We start from the raw sequence: 14,028 nt of genomic DNA, 5'->3' as shown, positions 1-14,028 counted from the left end.
AATTTGGTCCCATGCCAGTATCCTTCCAGTGCGCTAACCTCCCTAAGCCACGGGCCATGCCAAAGTGGTCTGTGTTGGGTCAGTTTATTTGTCCAGCAGGTGTGACGCAAGGATGCCCGCCAGGCCAGAGTCCTGGGTATGTGCCCCCCATACATCATCGTTTGGATGTTTGGTAGACCCAATTTGCTAAGCTCTAGTCTGTATGCCGGCTCGGACCATCCCCTGTTAAACCAATCATGCAATGTGAGTAGGCGGGTCGCCAGGTAGTTTAAGTATAAAGTAGTAATTCCCATGTCCCCGTCAAAGGGCGGGATCCGGCAGCGGGCCAAGGCTATACGGAGTCTCCGACCGCCCCAGAGTAGTTTGGTGGTGAGGCTATCTAGTTCCCTGAACAAGGCCTACTGGAAGTAAAAGGGGGCGTTTTGAATGACGTAGAGGAATCTTGGGAGGATCATCATTTTAAACAGGGCGACCCTTCCCAGGGGATTCAGCGGTAGCGTCTGCCATTTGCGGAGGTCCTTCTTAGCTCTCTTCACTAGTGGGTTATTTTGAGGGATCAAGCGAGATCAGAAAGCAACGTGACCCAGATCCCAAAGTATTTAAAGGACTGTCTCCTGATGGGAATTGTGTACTGCCAGTCAAAGCAATCTCTAGTTAAGTGTAAGGGGACCAGGATTGACTTGTTGGAGATGAGACGCAACCCGAGGCCCGCCCGAAGGCGTGCAGCGCCCGGAGACAGTGGGGACCAGATTGGGCCGGCTCCGCAAGGACGAGTAAGATGTCGTCTGCGTACAAGGCAATTTTGTCTTCTCCCGAGTTGGGCCACTTCCAACAGCTAATGAGGCTCGCTAGGGGTTCCATCAGTAAGGCGAAAAGGAGAAGCACGAGGGGGCATCCCTGCCACATTCCTCTTCTTATAGGAAATGCCTCCAACAGTACCCCATTGGGGAGTACTCGCACTTGAGGTTGAGAGTAAAGGACCTTCACCAGATTGTGAAAGCGTAGACCGAAACCCATCTCGACCAGCACGTCGTCCAGGTACCACCATTCTACAGGGTCGAAAGCCTTATTGAAGTCAATGAGAAGTAATGTCAGGTAGGGCGTCAGTAACTGGCGGTTTGCCAGGGCCAAGTGAAGACGCCAGAGACAATGCCCAGCTCCCCACATTGGCATGTACTCGCATTGGTCGGGATGGACCAGGGTGGTGAAGTAGGGCCTCAACCGCTGGGCAAGGACTGCAGTGAATATTTTAACCTCCATATTTATGAGTGAGATTGGACAGTAGTTAGCACATTTGGTCGAAGGCTGTTGTGTTTTAGGGAGAACAACAATGGTGGTGACATCGGTTTTAGGAGGGAGGTAGTCCGTTTTGGGGGCCTCCGCAAATAGATCAAAGAGGTGTGGGGCGATCGTTTCTCAGTAAGCAGCATAGTACTTCTGTGGGAGATGGTTGGGGCCTGGGGCTTTACCCGGTGAGGTGCCTGTTATGGCATCGTTGATCTCCTTACAGGTAATGAGGAAGGAGGTCCAGATTGGCAGATTCGGTTGCACTGAGACAAGAGAGGTGAATGCAACCCTATTTGAGCAAGTCTGGGAGGGAGGTTTTAGGACGCTGCGCAGAGTATAGCTCACTAAAATATGAGGCAAAGGTCTGAACCATTGCTAAGGGGGAATGATGTGCAAGGCCGTCCGGGTCTTTAATCTCCGGAATTATACGATTAGCCATGGGATATGTAGCAAGTCTATGTAGGATCTTCCCATTCTTATCCCACCAGCCGTACAACCTCGCTATGGAGGATCTCCACAACGGCTTGGCAGCATCCAAGGAGAATTGTCGAATCTCAGCTCTCAGGTGTGTAAGTTGTCTCTCGTGAGTCTCGTCTTGCTTCAGGAGGGCGCTTCTCAAGGGCAAGCGCCTGTGTCTCCCGGAGGGTGATCAGGTTATTCTGATTCTGATGCTTAAGCTTCAGATGGCCCTTGGCGAAGCCACGGATGGTGGCTTTGCCAGCCTCCCACAGGGTGCCTGGGGATGCAACAGAGCCAGTGTTGGTGAGGCAGTACTGTTGAAGCTCTGCCCCAATCGCTTCTCTAAACTCCTCGTCCTGGAGGAACCATGCGTTCATCCTCCAAGTTGGAGGTATCGAGACCGGGGGTTCCACAGTGCACAGAAGTATGGGTGAGATGCCCATAGGCCCCTAGGAAGGATATTTATATCTCTAATTGTTTGGCAGTCAGTAGGGGGACAAATATGATGTCTATACATCCGTGGGTGTGGTGCGCAGCTGACGTGTGAGTGAATTGCCTAGTCTGGGGATGCTAAATTCTCCAAGCGTCGCACAGACCCAGGGAGTCACCCAGTTCGTCAAATGTTTAGCGTGCGCTGCCCTTACAACAGAAGGTGTACCTGCAGTGTCAAGGTAGGGATTAAGAACCACGTTGAAATCGCCCCGACTATTGTCGCACCTAGAGGCAGGGACGAAATGAGGTCAGTGGTGTGTTCCAGGGTCTTTGTGAGCATCGATGGAGGTGAGTAGATAGAAATTAGGTTGAGAGGGTTTCCTCCTAACATTCCACTCAGAGCTACAAAACTTACCTAGGGGTCGCTAGTGGCCTGCGTGAGCACAAAGGGAAGAGTGCGCCGCATGAGGCTTGCTACCCCCCGTGAGCACCGGGTAAATCCTGAGTGCCAGGCTCTATCATAACCATATCTCGCCAGGAAGGGGCAGTGGTTTTCCATGAGATGGGTCTCTTGTAGTAGGAGGATGTCAGAGGCCTGGTGCTGGGCGTAGCGCAAAACTGCCATTAGTTTGACCCTATCGAGGAGCCCGTTGACGTTCCAAAATAGTACACAGAGGGAAGGTCCTTTACTGGTCGTGCCCGTCATGATGGGTGCAAGTGGGATCGGAGGTCTGCAAGACCCTGGTTGACTGCGGGAATACTGGGGTCTGGTTTGAGTGTAGGACAGCAAATGTGACTGTAGGTCGCAACCAGTACGTGGGACTATCGTAGTGTACCATAAGAATGCTGGCGTAACTACGTGTTAGAACAGCAACATCAGGACACCCACCCTATAATTCAGGAACAGAAGCATTGTTGTCCCAATTAGGCAAAGAACGTAACCAAACTAAAACGTTTAAGTATAATTGCATGGAGGACCCCTCCTTGCATAAGGATACTCATTGTCTCGGCAAAGAGACCAGCAGATCGTAGTAAGAGCCCTGCCATGGTGCCTTTGGTGGTGAAGTGGTGAAACTGCTTTACTGGTTAAGTCAGTCACTTCAGGAGAACTGGCCAGCAAGAGAGCTCGGGACCAGTAGAGGCGCTGTGGAGACATGTGGTGCTGTGTTTCTCAGCTCAATGCGATTTGTGGAAATGGATTGCTGTGGGGATTGCTGTGGGGAGCAAGCGGAGCCCAAGGGTGTCCAGTCTCCAGGGCATGGTGCGAAGTGAGTGGGCGGGCCCAAACTTGGGCAGCAAGCCCCACGCCTCGGTGGGCCCTTCCGCTGACCTCATATGTGCATGTATCATCAGGAGTTCTTACGGTTCCGCAGCAAGACTATTCAGGGTATATGTTTAAAACTTACACTGCCCTTCCTATGGTCTTGTTGGGCTGCCAACAGATTTGGTTCTTTGCCGGGATTGGGAGCCGGAAGGCTGGGTGTGCTTCCGGACCTGCGAGCAGCCATGGTCAATGATCTGGAGGCCTCTCTGTGTCCCCTACGCCCCCTGCTTGATTGTGTGCACCCCCTGTGTTGCTTTTTAGGAGACAGAGATCGTAAGGTCTGGGGGCCCGAGTGCACATGTAAGGAGCCCGACCGGAAGCCGAAGGGGCACTGCTCCGTCAGCCAAGTCCAGTCTGCCTGTGGCGAGTCAAAGAATTGCGTTTTGCCCTGAAAGATGATGCCGAGGCGGGCCGGGAAAAGGAGTCTGTACTGAAGGCGGAGCGCTCTCATTTTCTTTTCGACCTCCACGGAGGAGCGGCGTTGGTCATGCACCTCTTTGGTGTAGTCTGGAATACCATGATGATATGATCCTGGAATTTGAGGGTGCCCAGGCCCCCTGCCTCACTCAGAAATCTGGCAAATTTTAATTTGGATCGACATGTTAACTACAATAAAATGGTTGACTGCTTATCAGTTTTTCCTTAGGATTAATCATTTATCTCAGTTCATCTGTGATTTGAGAATAGAGTTGTCTTTAAGTGAATCATTTGAACATGCACTAAGAGTTGATGAAAGATCTTTTAAACTGGGGAGCTGAGATGATGACGTTAGCAGGCATATGCTTCCTGAAATCCCTCTGAGCCCTTCACTGTTGGTTCGCCTATTTTATACTTATCTTCATCTGTCCTTCTGTCACGCCTATTTTACACTTGCTTTTTCTTTATTACAGGATGCTGCCATGGGATGCTTTGTCAAAATGTGCACTTATACATAAGCCGGTTACAGAATTGCTTCAAGCATATTAGAAATAACTCCTAATCAACGCTTGCACTAAACACATACAGTCCCTTTCGCCACCTCTACTGCTCCTGCCCTGGTCCTGTTGCTCAGGGCTTTTGAAATCACATTCAAACCCCTGGCAAACCCTTTATTTCAAAAACAGGTTTTATTTGTTTCTTTTTTGTAAAATGCAGATTTTCCCATTAGCAGTGCAAAACTATGAACTAAATGTCTTGGTTCAGCTACTGTTCCCTCAACTGCAGCTGAGGTCCTTGAGCCCTTGCATTTATAAAGAAATAGCTGTCCCTCTGACACTGCTATTTTACACTAGCATTTTAAATTACAGGATGCTACCAAGGACCTAACAGAAAGGGCAGAGGGTTGCACCTGTTCAGCCAGCTGTGGGAGGTGTCAGTGATGAAAGTAGCAGCTGATAACTGGCTTCTGAAATAAAAAAAACCTTGGCACTGGGCTATATATATATATATATATATATATATATATATATATGTCCAAAGAATTGCTTTCAAAAGCAAAGACACGCACTCGGAAAGGTGCAGCAAACAAGGGTTTATTCACGAGGTAACGCTACGCGTTTCAGCACAAGGGTGCCTTGATCAAACGTGTGATCAAGGCACCCTTGTGCTGAAACGCGTAGCGTTACCTCGTGAATAAACCCTTGTTTGCTGCACCTTTCCGAGTGCGTGTCTTTGCTTTTGAAAGCAATTCTTTGGACATGGTTAATACTCGGCGATGGGATTAGCCGAGCGTGACACGCCACCTGACTAAGGGATATGGATCCCGGTAAATAATCCTTTGCTCCTTGTTGAATATATATATATATATATATATATATATATATATATATATATATATATATATATATATGTCTGTGTGTGTTTTTTTAACGAAGCACTGTAGAGGACTGTGCTCTTTGAGACACTGGAAGCGAGATGTTAAGGTATATAATATTATGTTATTTGATATGATATTATGTTTTGTTATTGGAACTTATAGAGCGCACTATACCCTGAGGTGTTAAAGTGCTGGTGGAAAGCACCTAGTGCCAAAAAGAAGACTTAAGAGGTCCCAGTAGCTAAGAAAAATGGGAAGAGAAAAGCCATGTTTTCAGCAGGTTTTTTACCTTGGCAAGAGATTCAGCTTCTGAGATTTGGGTGGACAGGTATTCTATAGTTTGGCAGCAACAGCCGAGATGGACCGACCTCCCCATCTGGCCATTCAGAATCTGGGAGCCACCACCTGCTTGTGGAAAGAGGATCTGAGAAGCCTTCTCGGGGTGTACCAATGGAAAAGGGAGTTGAGTTGGCAAAAAGCTTTTGGATGCAGAGCTAAGAAACCCATGCATAAATCCTTTCATTTAAAAATGATCCTTTTCCTAACTGTAAGACAGTGGAGTGAACAAATACCTTCTCTGACCGAAAGATGCCTCATAATATGAAGGATAAGTTGGGCAGCCGTGTTCTGAGCAAATTGAAGTTTGTTAAGACACGAAACATTGATATTAATGATCAAGGAGTTGCAATAATCCTATCCAAAGTGAGAAGTGTGATAACGACTGATTGGCACAAATCCTTTGGAATATGTGGAAAACACTTTCTCAGGGTCCTGATAATGAGAAAACGGGTGCTGGTAGTATAGCTGTCCTGAGTATCAAAGGTCAAGGTATTGTTGCATATAACATCCAGGTTTTTGGCTGATTTGACCAGGGTGGGAAGAGGTTCACAATCCTCCTGCTACCAGATTTTAGACCCAACAGACTCCTGAGTGCCAAATACCACTACCTCCATTTAGTCAGCATCAAGTTTAATGTTAGACATGCGATGATTGAACTTCCCAGCAACTGATAGTGACATCTAGCTGCAGAATCCTTAACTTGTGAATTCTCCGCAGCCGTCAGATTGAATCGGGAAATACTTCAGCAGTACCTCTGCGCACCGAGGGACAGCGTCGTACAGCTCCTTGATTACGTCGATCTCCTGATATGACGTCAATGGAGCCATATAAGTCCCCTCCAGCACGCGGACGTCAGTTTCTTCTGTTCTGTGACGTAATTCGGATCCGGAGAAGCATAACGCCAAAGAATGCGATGCCTGCCAACAGCTGAAACCAAAGGCATTGCAGGAGCGACGTATGAAGCTCCAGAAGGCGTGGTTGTCGAGGACTTCCAGTTCCTCTAAACTTCGGTTGTCCTTTGTATGACAATGGAGCCGCTCCAGAGGCCGGTCTCGTGGGTGTCGTTCTCCATCCAGTGAATGGCGGAAAAGTTCCAAGTCCCCATCCACATCCCATGGTAAGAGATGTCATAAGTGATCGAAGTCACTGCCTTCCGGGGCTTCTTCGTCTCACGACATGGGTTCAAGCGGCTCCTCATGACCTTGTGCTAAGGACTCTGCACAAGAGTTGCTCCCGTGCTTCCCCACTTATCCTGGAGCCAGGACGACTCAGGACCAGATGAAAAAGTGTTACAATGCTCTTCATGTCGTAATTAAATCCTCACCTCCCCTGGTGTGCATTCTGGCCCCAAGAAGGTTATGGGTGCAATGACTGCGTCCTTGCCGACTGGTCCGTCCTAGGCTGCAGTTAGGCCCTTGGACACAGTGCCGCCAGTGGACAGCCCTTCAGGGTTCACACCTGTGGCGCTGACTGACACTGACACTGGAGCGACTTTGGTTGTTCTTTCGGAATATATTTTGATGGTACCGGAAAGCTCCCAACTGGAGTCGTTGCACAAACCTGCTGAGAGTCTTGAGGCGTCGACATCCCCTCAGCTCGTTTTTTCTGTTTGCCGTCGGTGCCGTCCGACACACTTCCAGTTTCTCATCCCGAGGTCGATACAGTGCTGTGTCGGCATCGATCGACATAGTTTACGGAGCCGATAATGGTTCTTTGGGTGAACAGTTTGTGGTAGGAAATGAGGAAGGGGGTTCCTTTTGTGCATCCAGTGCATACAGATCCTCCTACGATGGATAGCTGAATTTCTGAGTTAAGGGAAGCAAGCGTGTTAGAATTATCCCCAGCTTCTAGCCTTCTATCCACTTCTGGCCCAGCCTAAGAAGGGTGGCTGATGTTCTACGTTTGATTCTGCCTTCGGTAGAGAAATCTACAGACCTCCTCATTGAGGTTCACAAATGCCAAGGCACAAAAAGAAGTCCAATACAGTGCAACTGGCTTCAGCCACTCAAATATCAATTTTTCTTTGCATATCCTTTATTCCATATCAAGCACGATTTTCATATCATCCGAAACAGGCAGCGGACACGTGTTTCGTCCGAAAGGACTTTCTCAAAGCTAAACAAGCTAGTAGACCAACATGTCAAGCGACACACCACAATTTTGTGATTCAGGTTGCTATAGCCTCACAAAATGTGGATAGTATTCCTCATACTTCGATTGGCAAAGATTTCTGAAAGCAAGACTCTTGTAGAAAACGTATGTTTTTTTCCACCAGTGCATTGTTATGTTCCATTAACACGGGTAGCGTCCTTGGAAGTTTTTCCCATGCCTGATGGGATTCATTGCAACATTTATTGCCATTGTTTCAAGAGGCTAATAAGAACAAACTGGGTCAGTTGATTTCAGATTGGCGACAGGCGGCTAGGTTAATCATTAGGTGTGGAATGGACACTACTGATTCGATTGGTCGAGCCATGGCGTCTTCGGTGGCGTTAAGCTGGCGAGCTTGGCTTCTTTCTACTAGATCTTCAGAGGCAGTCCAGTCAGCTTTAATTTACATGCCATTGATGGTGTTTATTTGTTTGGTGCACATACAGATGCTTCTTCGCACAAGTTTAGGGACAGTCGGGGTGGCTCATACATTTTGCCCTGTTCCCTTCTTTTAACTGTTGCTGTAATTTAGGAAAATGTGCCTGTGTAGAAGGCGTCTCATGGTTTTCTGTCTGCATTTATTTTAAAAAGTGGATAAATATAGAACATGTTGCTGCTTTTAAGTGATATGTGCTGTCTTTCATGAATTGTAGCCCACCAGCTGAGCAGATGGACAGCATGGGAAATTAAAAAACAGGATGTAATTTCTTTAGATAACGGCATGTGTCAATATACATTTGTGGTATAATACTAGTATTTACCAGTGAATATATTGTTATGTAGTATTTGGCAGCTTAAATAGCTAAAACACGACAGACATCAAAGTATAAGTGCACGTCTATCAGTTAAATAAATATGGAAATGTACAGTTTTACAACGTCATGTATACGCAAAACACAAAATAAATATAGATATATACAGATAAAATGGCCAAAAAATAAAGATGGATAAATACAGAAGAAAATGTTAAAAAAATAAATTCCATAAAACCGGGAGCCCGCATTATAATATGCTTTTTGCAGTGTAACGTCACCACATATGGTGTTCATGCCTTTACAGGTCTTATTTTTTAGGAGTATTCTTGCTGTTGATAAGAGGTTGTAGCCTCTCTTACTTGTAACCCTACGTGGGTTATGAAAATCGAAGAGAAATTAACTAGGTCTGATAACATGAGACAGAAAATTGTCTTTATCTCTTGGTACTGAACTGTGAAAGACGTGGCTGATCTACAGCAAGTATGGTTGAGTCTAACTTGTTATAGAACATTCCTGTGTCCTCCTTCAAACCTCTACCCAACCTTACCCTCACTCTCCCACCACTCTCTCGATTCCTACTGCCTTCTTTAAGCTTATATTTGAATACATTCAAATGTAACTCTCCATTGAAATCTGAACATATCCCTTGCGATTCATAACCTGGAAAGTAGTGTTTGAGAACATCCACATGAATTTACTCGAATTCCCAATAAAGTTTCTCAAATCCTACATTTACAGAAAGCAACTTGAGAGCAAGAGTGGAAGGAAGTTGTGACTCCCTGAGGAATGAATGCTGCGTCTATGGACAAAACATAGCTGCTTTTCTTTCTTTATTTTTATTCTAATGAATCCAGTAGACACGAAGTACCGTTTTATCTCCTTCACATATCAAGACAGCTGAACAAGAGAGAAATTAATGTAGCACTGTTTACCGTAGATTACGATAACTACTGAAAAAAAGAAAATATATACCTAACGGTTAGTCAGTATAAGCTGAATGTTTTAAAGCCTGTATGGCAAGTTTACTTAAATCAGAGTTTGCTCCCTTTAATTTGCACAGTGTGCGAAACATTTCCTCTCCATTGTTATCCTTTGCATGGTAGTTCCCTGTAAAACATTTCCCCTAAATGCTACATTTCAGAACACCAACAAATTGCTTCAACGTAGACTGTAAATCTGTAAACTAATCTTACATTCAAAATGTTCTTCCATGCAAAAGAACTTACTTAGATTTCTTTCTTTTTTCAGTATGGAATGTTCTCTGAAAAATGTGAAATTACCACAGCCCCTGGACCTCCAGATCATTGTAAACCCCCACAGGTTACATGCCGGTCTGCAACATGTGCTGTAGTGCATTGGGAGGTACTGTCGAAACTATACATTTTATTGTGCCTTTATACTAAATAGTAATAATGTTGTTTACTTTTTAAGTCTTTTCCGCCTCCATTCTTCCCTTCACACATCGTTACCTACCTTTACAGGCTTGGGAGGAAAGTTGCCCAGTTTTGTTATATTAGATGCTCCGCAGTTATTTGACTTGCATGTTTATTTCCATTGCCTTTCATTAACTTCATTGCCTATCAACACATAGTGATCTTTCATTTTTGTGCACATTGGCAACAATATATTTGCTGCCGTCTTTTTGTATTATTTAAGTCCTACTGGTAAAGTATTATTTCTTGTCTATTGGGACTCCCTGTATAGTTTGGTGAACTGTGGTTGGTTAGGATTTTTTCATTCAAGTTAACGCTCATTAAATATTCATTTTTCTACTGCGGCCACTTGTTTATCTTTGTCTTTTGCAAAAATTCTTTCATTTAAGAATAGATTGTTTGCATCTGTTGTATCCTCAGCACACCATAAACTACTGTAGGTCTTGCCTGGTCTATGTCAGTTATTTTCTTACTGACCCAATGTTTGCTTCCAGTGATTTCTGTGCTGAGGTGATGACATTAATTTTGTAAGGCCCCATGTGCTGGATATCTTTCTAAAACACTATCAGCCTGATTCATCAAGCCGAAATCGGCTCGCAAAGGGCCCGATTCTGAGAATCAGGCCCTTTGCAAGCTCTATTTTTGCATTTGGGATTCATCATCCCAAATGCAAAAATCGGTAATAGCGATGTCGCAATTTTGCGAAGAATTACATTTAAGGAATCTCTATTTGAGATTCCTTAAATGCAATTCATCATCCATTAAAAAATTGGGAGTTCACAATTTCGGCCCGCTATTTACCGCAAGGTCAAACCTCGTGGTAAATAGCGAAAACTTAGAAAAATGCTTTTAAAAGCATTTTTCTAAGTTGCATGTTGCACACACACATGTTTCAATTTACATTTAAGGGGTGCTACAGGTGTCCTTTGGACACACCTGGCACCCTTTAAATCGGTATCTTATTTGCGATTAGCTAATTGCTAATCGCAAATAAGGAATACTCCCCATTCATTCCTATGGGCCTTTTGGCCCATAGGAATGAATGGGGAGTTATTCCTTATTTGCGATTAGCAATTTGCTAATCGCAAATAAGGATTGTGTAGGAATCGCAAATCTTTTTGCGATTCCTACATGAATCCCGTTTTGCGAGTCTGTAAAAGCGATTCCTTATGAATCGCTATTATAGACTCGCAAAACGGGTCTATGATGAATCAGGCTGTTAACTCCTTTAAATTCCTTCCAAGGGCCCCCATTCCCTCTCCCACTTTTTGGGGCATCCTCACTCCTGATATACCACTTTTTCAGCATTTTGACACCAGTCCATATGCAATATCCATTCCCCCAGTGACAGTTGTGGCTTACCCCACGCCCAGGCAATATTTTCTTGGCCACTCCACCTGCTAGGGTCACCCATATGTGCTGGTACGTGGGTTCTTCCCAAAACATGTTTAGTAGTTGTTCTTCGGCATTCATTGGGACTGCCACTGACAAGACTCTAGCCTACAACTCTGTAATTTGTTCCCAGAATGACTGAATGCGCAGGCATGCCCATAGTATATGGAAAAATGTTGCTTCCTGGCTGCAGCCACACAGGCACTGCAGGGTCGATGCTCTCCCTATTCTGAAGAGTAGGGCTCGGAATTAATAGGATCTATGTAAAATTCACAACTGGATCTGCTGGAACCTAGTCCTGATGGCAATTTCCCTCGGGATCTACAACACCTTGAACCACTCTTCATTGTCGATGTCACTTAGGTCTTCTATCCACTTCTGACATAGATGTAGCATTCGTCCAGTGAGTTATCTAACAATTTTTCGTATACCAGTGAAATACCCTTGCTAGGCATGTGGTCTGCAATGAGTAGGTTCTCGAAAACAGATGAGTCTGGCACTGTCTCCCCCTCCTGAAAGTTGGTGACTTACCGTGTGGCCTAGTTGTAAATATCTGTGATGTTCTGTGTCTGTCATGTTGTTTAGTCTGAGATCGACAAATTATCTTATAGCCTGTCCCCTCCAGACATCCCCTAGATGCGCGATTACAAGCATTACCCATAGCGAGAAGCCCTTCATGCTCGCCACCTCTCGCAGTAGGTCACTACACCACAGTGGGATCTTTTCTGTCAACTTATCCTGCCATCCCAGATAGCATGTCCGCTCCTGCCAGGCCTTTACCACCGAGCACATATGTGAAGGCATGGTAGTCTCCCTCCCACGTTGATACAGAATGGATTTGTAGTTCCGATGACCCATCACATATCTGTCCACCCTGTACGCAGGTTCCTGCTGATCTGCGAACACCTAGTCATTGATGGCTATTAATTGTGTTACCCAGTAATAGAGCCGAGCATCTGGGACCCCCGGACTTCCCTTGTACATTCCCCTCTACAGTTTACGTAAGGCTATCCGAGGGGCAAATCCCTGCCATAAGAGCGACCGTACCTCCTGGTCCAGCCTTTGGAACATCTTTGCTGAGCGGCAGAATGGCGTGTGTTGCCATATGTACAAAAGGCATGGAAGGGTAATAATTTTGGATAGTGATGCCCTCCCCATCAATGTGAGATGCAGAATGCAGCAGTGGGCCAAGTCCCTGTGTAGTCTCTCTAATTGAAGTTGCACATTCAACACCTGCGGGTCTCAGGTAATGTGGATGCCCAAGTATTTAAACCCATCCTCCCTCCCCATCCAAACCCCCTCTTCAGGAAAACCCCATATTTGGACCAGTTTATTCGGTACCCAGAATGATCGCTGACTTCCGCAAATATGTAGAGTAACCAGCTGACCGAGCTATATGGGTGCGTGACAAAGGAGAATGTCATCTGCATAAAGCAATATCCGCTTTTCCCATCCTCCGAGCCTCGGTATTCCCCTGACTTTGGGATCCCTGCGTATCCATGTCGCGAGCAGTTCAAGTGCCAGTGCAAATTTCATTGGTGACAGGGCACAGCCTTGAAGTGTCCCCTTACCCAAGGGGAACTCTCAAGGCTTTTCTCCATTGACCCTCACTCGAGCCTGGTGGCCCTGATACAGTAGCCTGATCCATCTACAGAAGTTAGGTCCAAAGCCCATCCTGGGCAATACGGCAAAAATGTAATTCCACAATATACTGTCAAAAGCCATCCTAGTATTGAGGGCTGTCACCACCGCCCTCTTTGAGACGGGCGGCCCAGTTTGGCTCAAGGCCCTGTACAGACACTGGAGATAAAGCTGGGTAATGCAATGGGGCATGACACCTGATTGATCCGGGTGCATTAATGTCGGAATTACCCCTCTCAGCCTAGTCACCAGCACCTTGGCTAGCACTTTTCGCCTTTGTGACAAGGAGTGATATTGGCCTGTATGAGCTACATTGGGAGGGTGGCTTGCCTTCCTTGTGGAGAACTACTATTGTGGCCAGGCACTGGTCTCTCGGCAGGGACCCTTCTTCAAGGGCTTTCTGGAACATGGCCAGCATAGGTTTGGGTAAAAGTGCCGTCAAGGGAGTTTGTTTAAATGACAATTAGTGGTTTGAACTGACTTAATAGGATGAGTGAATGATCCTTTTGTGAAATTAATTCATAAGAAATTGAATAATTAATAATATATAGTCATTGATCAAAAACACATACACAAAACATGAATAACAAACACAAAGGTGTATTGAAAAAAAGAATTCATCAAGTAGTAAAAAGGTCGATAATATGATATACAGATCAAGTTAATTCAAAGATAATTAGGTCTGCAGGTATATAAAAAATACATTGAAAAGTGACTCAACAGAACCTAAATACACCTATCTAAAATCAATGTAAATATAAATGGAACAGAAAGTGGATGAGGTGGAGGTCGACGTTTCGGTCTCCTACATACAACTTTTCGAGACCATCTTCAGGACAGTTGTCAATTGTGAACTGTATAAAAGACCAATGTAATCTCAATTAGACTGCCGCTTATTTTTGGTTGTCTCAACTGTGAGCCTTTCGTGTGGAACAGAGTAAATCTGAACGTCTCCTAATGTTGTAGCCGCCTGTTATTTCAATTCTGGTCAAAACAGGGTCATGGAGCTCGATGTCAAAA

The 14,028-nt window shown here is 45.4% G+C and overlaps 1 protein-coding gene across 7 annotated transcripts in view; it reads left to right on the top strand.

The window, feature by feature from the left end:
• Positions 1-14,028, top strand: part of FNDC3A (fibronectin type III domain containing 3A) — a 1,489,010-nt gene that overhangs the window by 1,179,845 nt on the left and 295,137 nt on the right. For all 7 annotated transcript variants that reach the window (XM_086934979.1, XM_086934981.1, XM_086934980.1 and 4 more), the window contains one exon: positions 9,791-9,904. In XM_086934979.1, the coding sequence (XP_086791105.1) occupies positions 9,791-9,904 (114 nt within the window). The remainder of the gene's footprint in view (positions 1-9,790; positions 9,905-14,028) is intronic.

This window comes from Lissotriton vulgaris, chromosome 8, assembly GCF_964263255.1.
Source record: "Lissotriton vulgaris chromosome 8, aLisVul1.2, whole genome shotgun sequence".
Lineage (NCBI taxonomy): Eukaryota > Metazoa > Chordata > Amphibia > Caudata > Salamandridae > Lissotriton > Lissotriton vulgaris.
The sequence above is the reverse complement of the archived record's forward strand: the minus strand, read 5'-3'. Positions and strand labels throughout refer to the sequence as shown.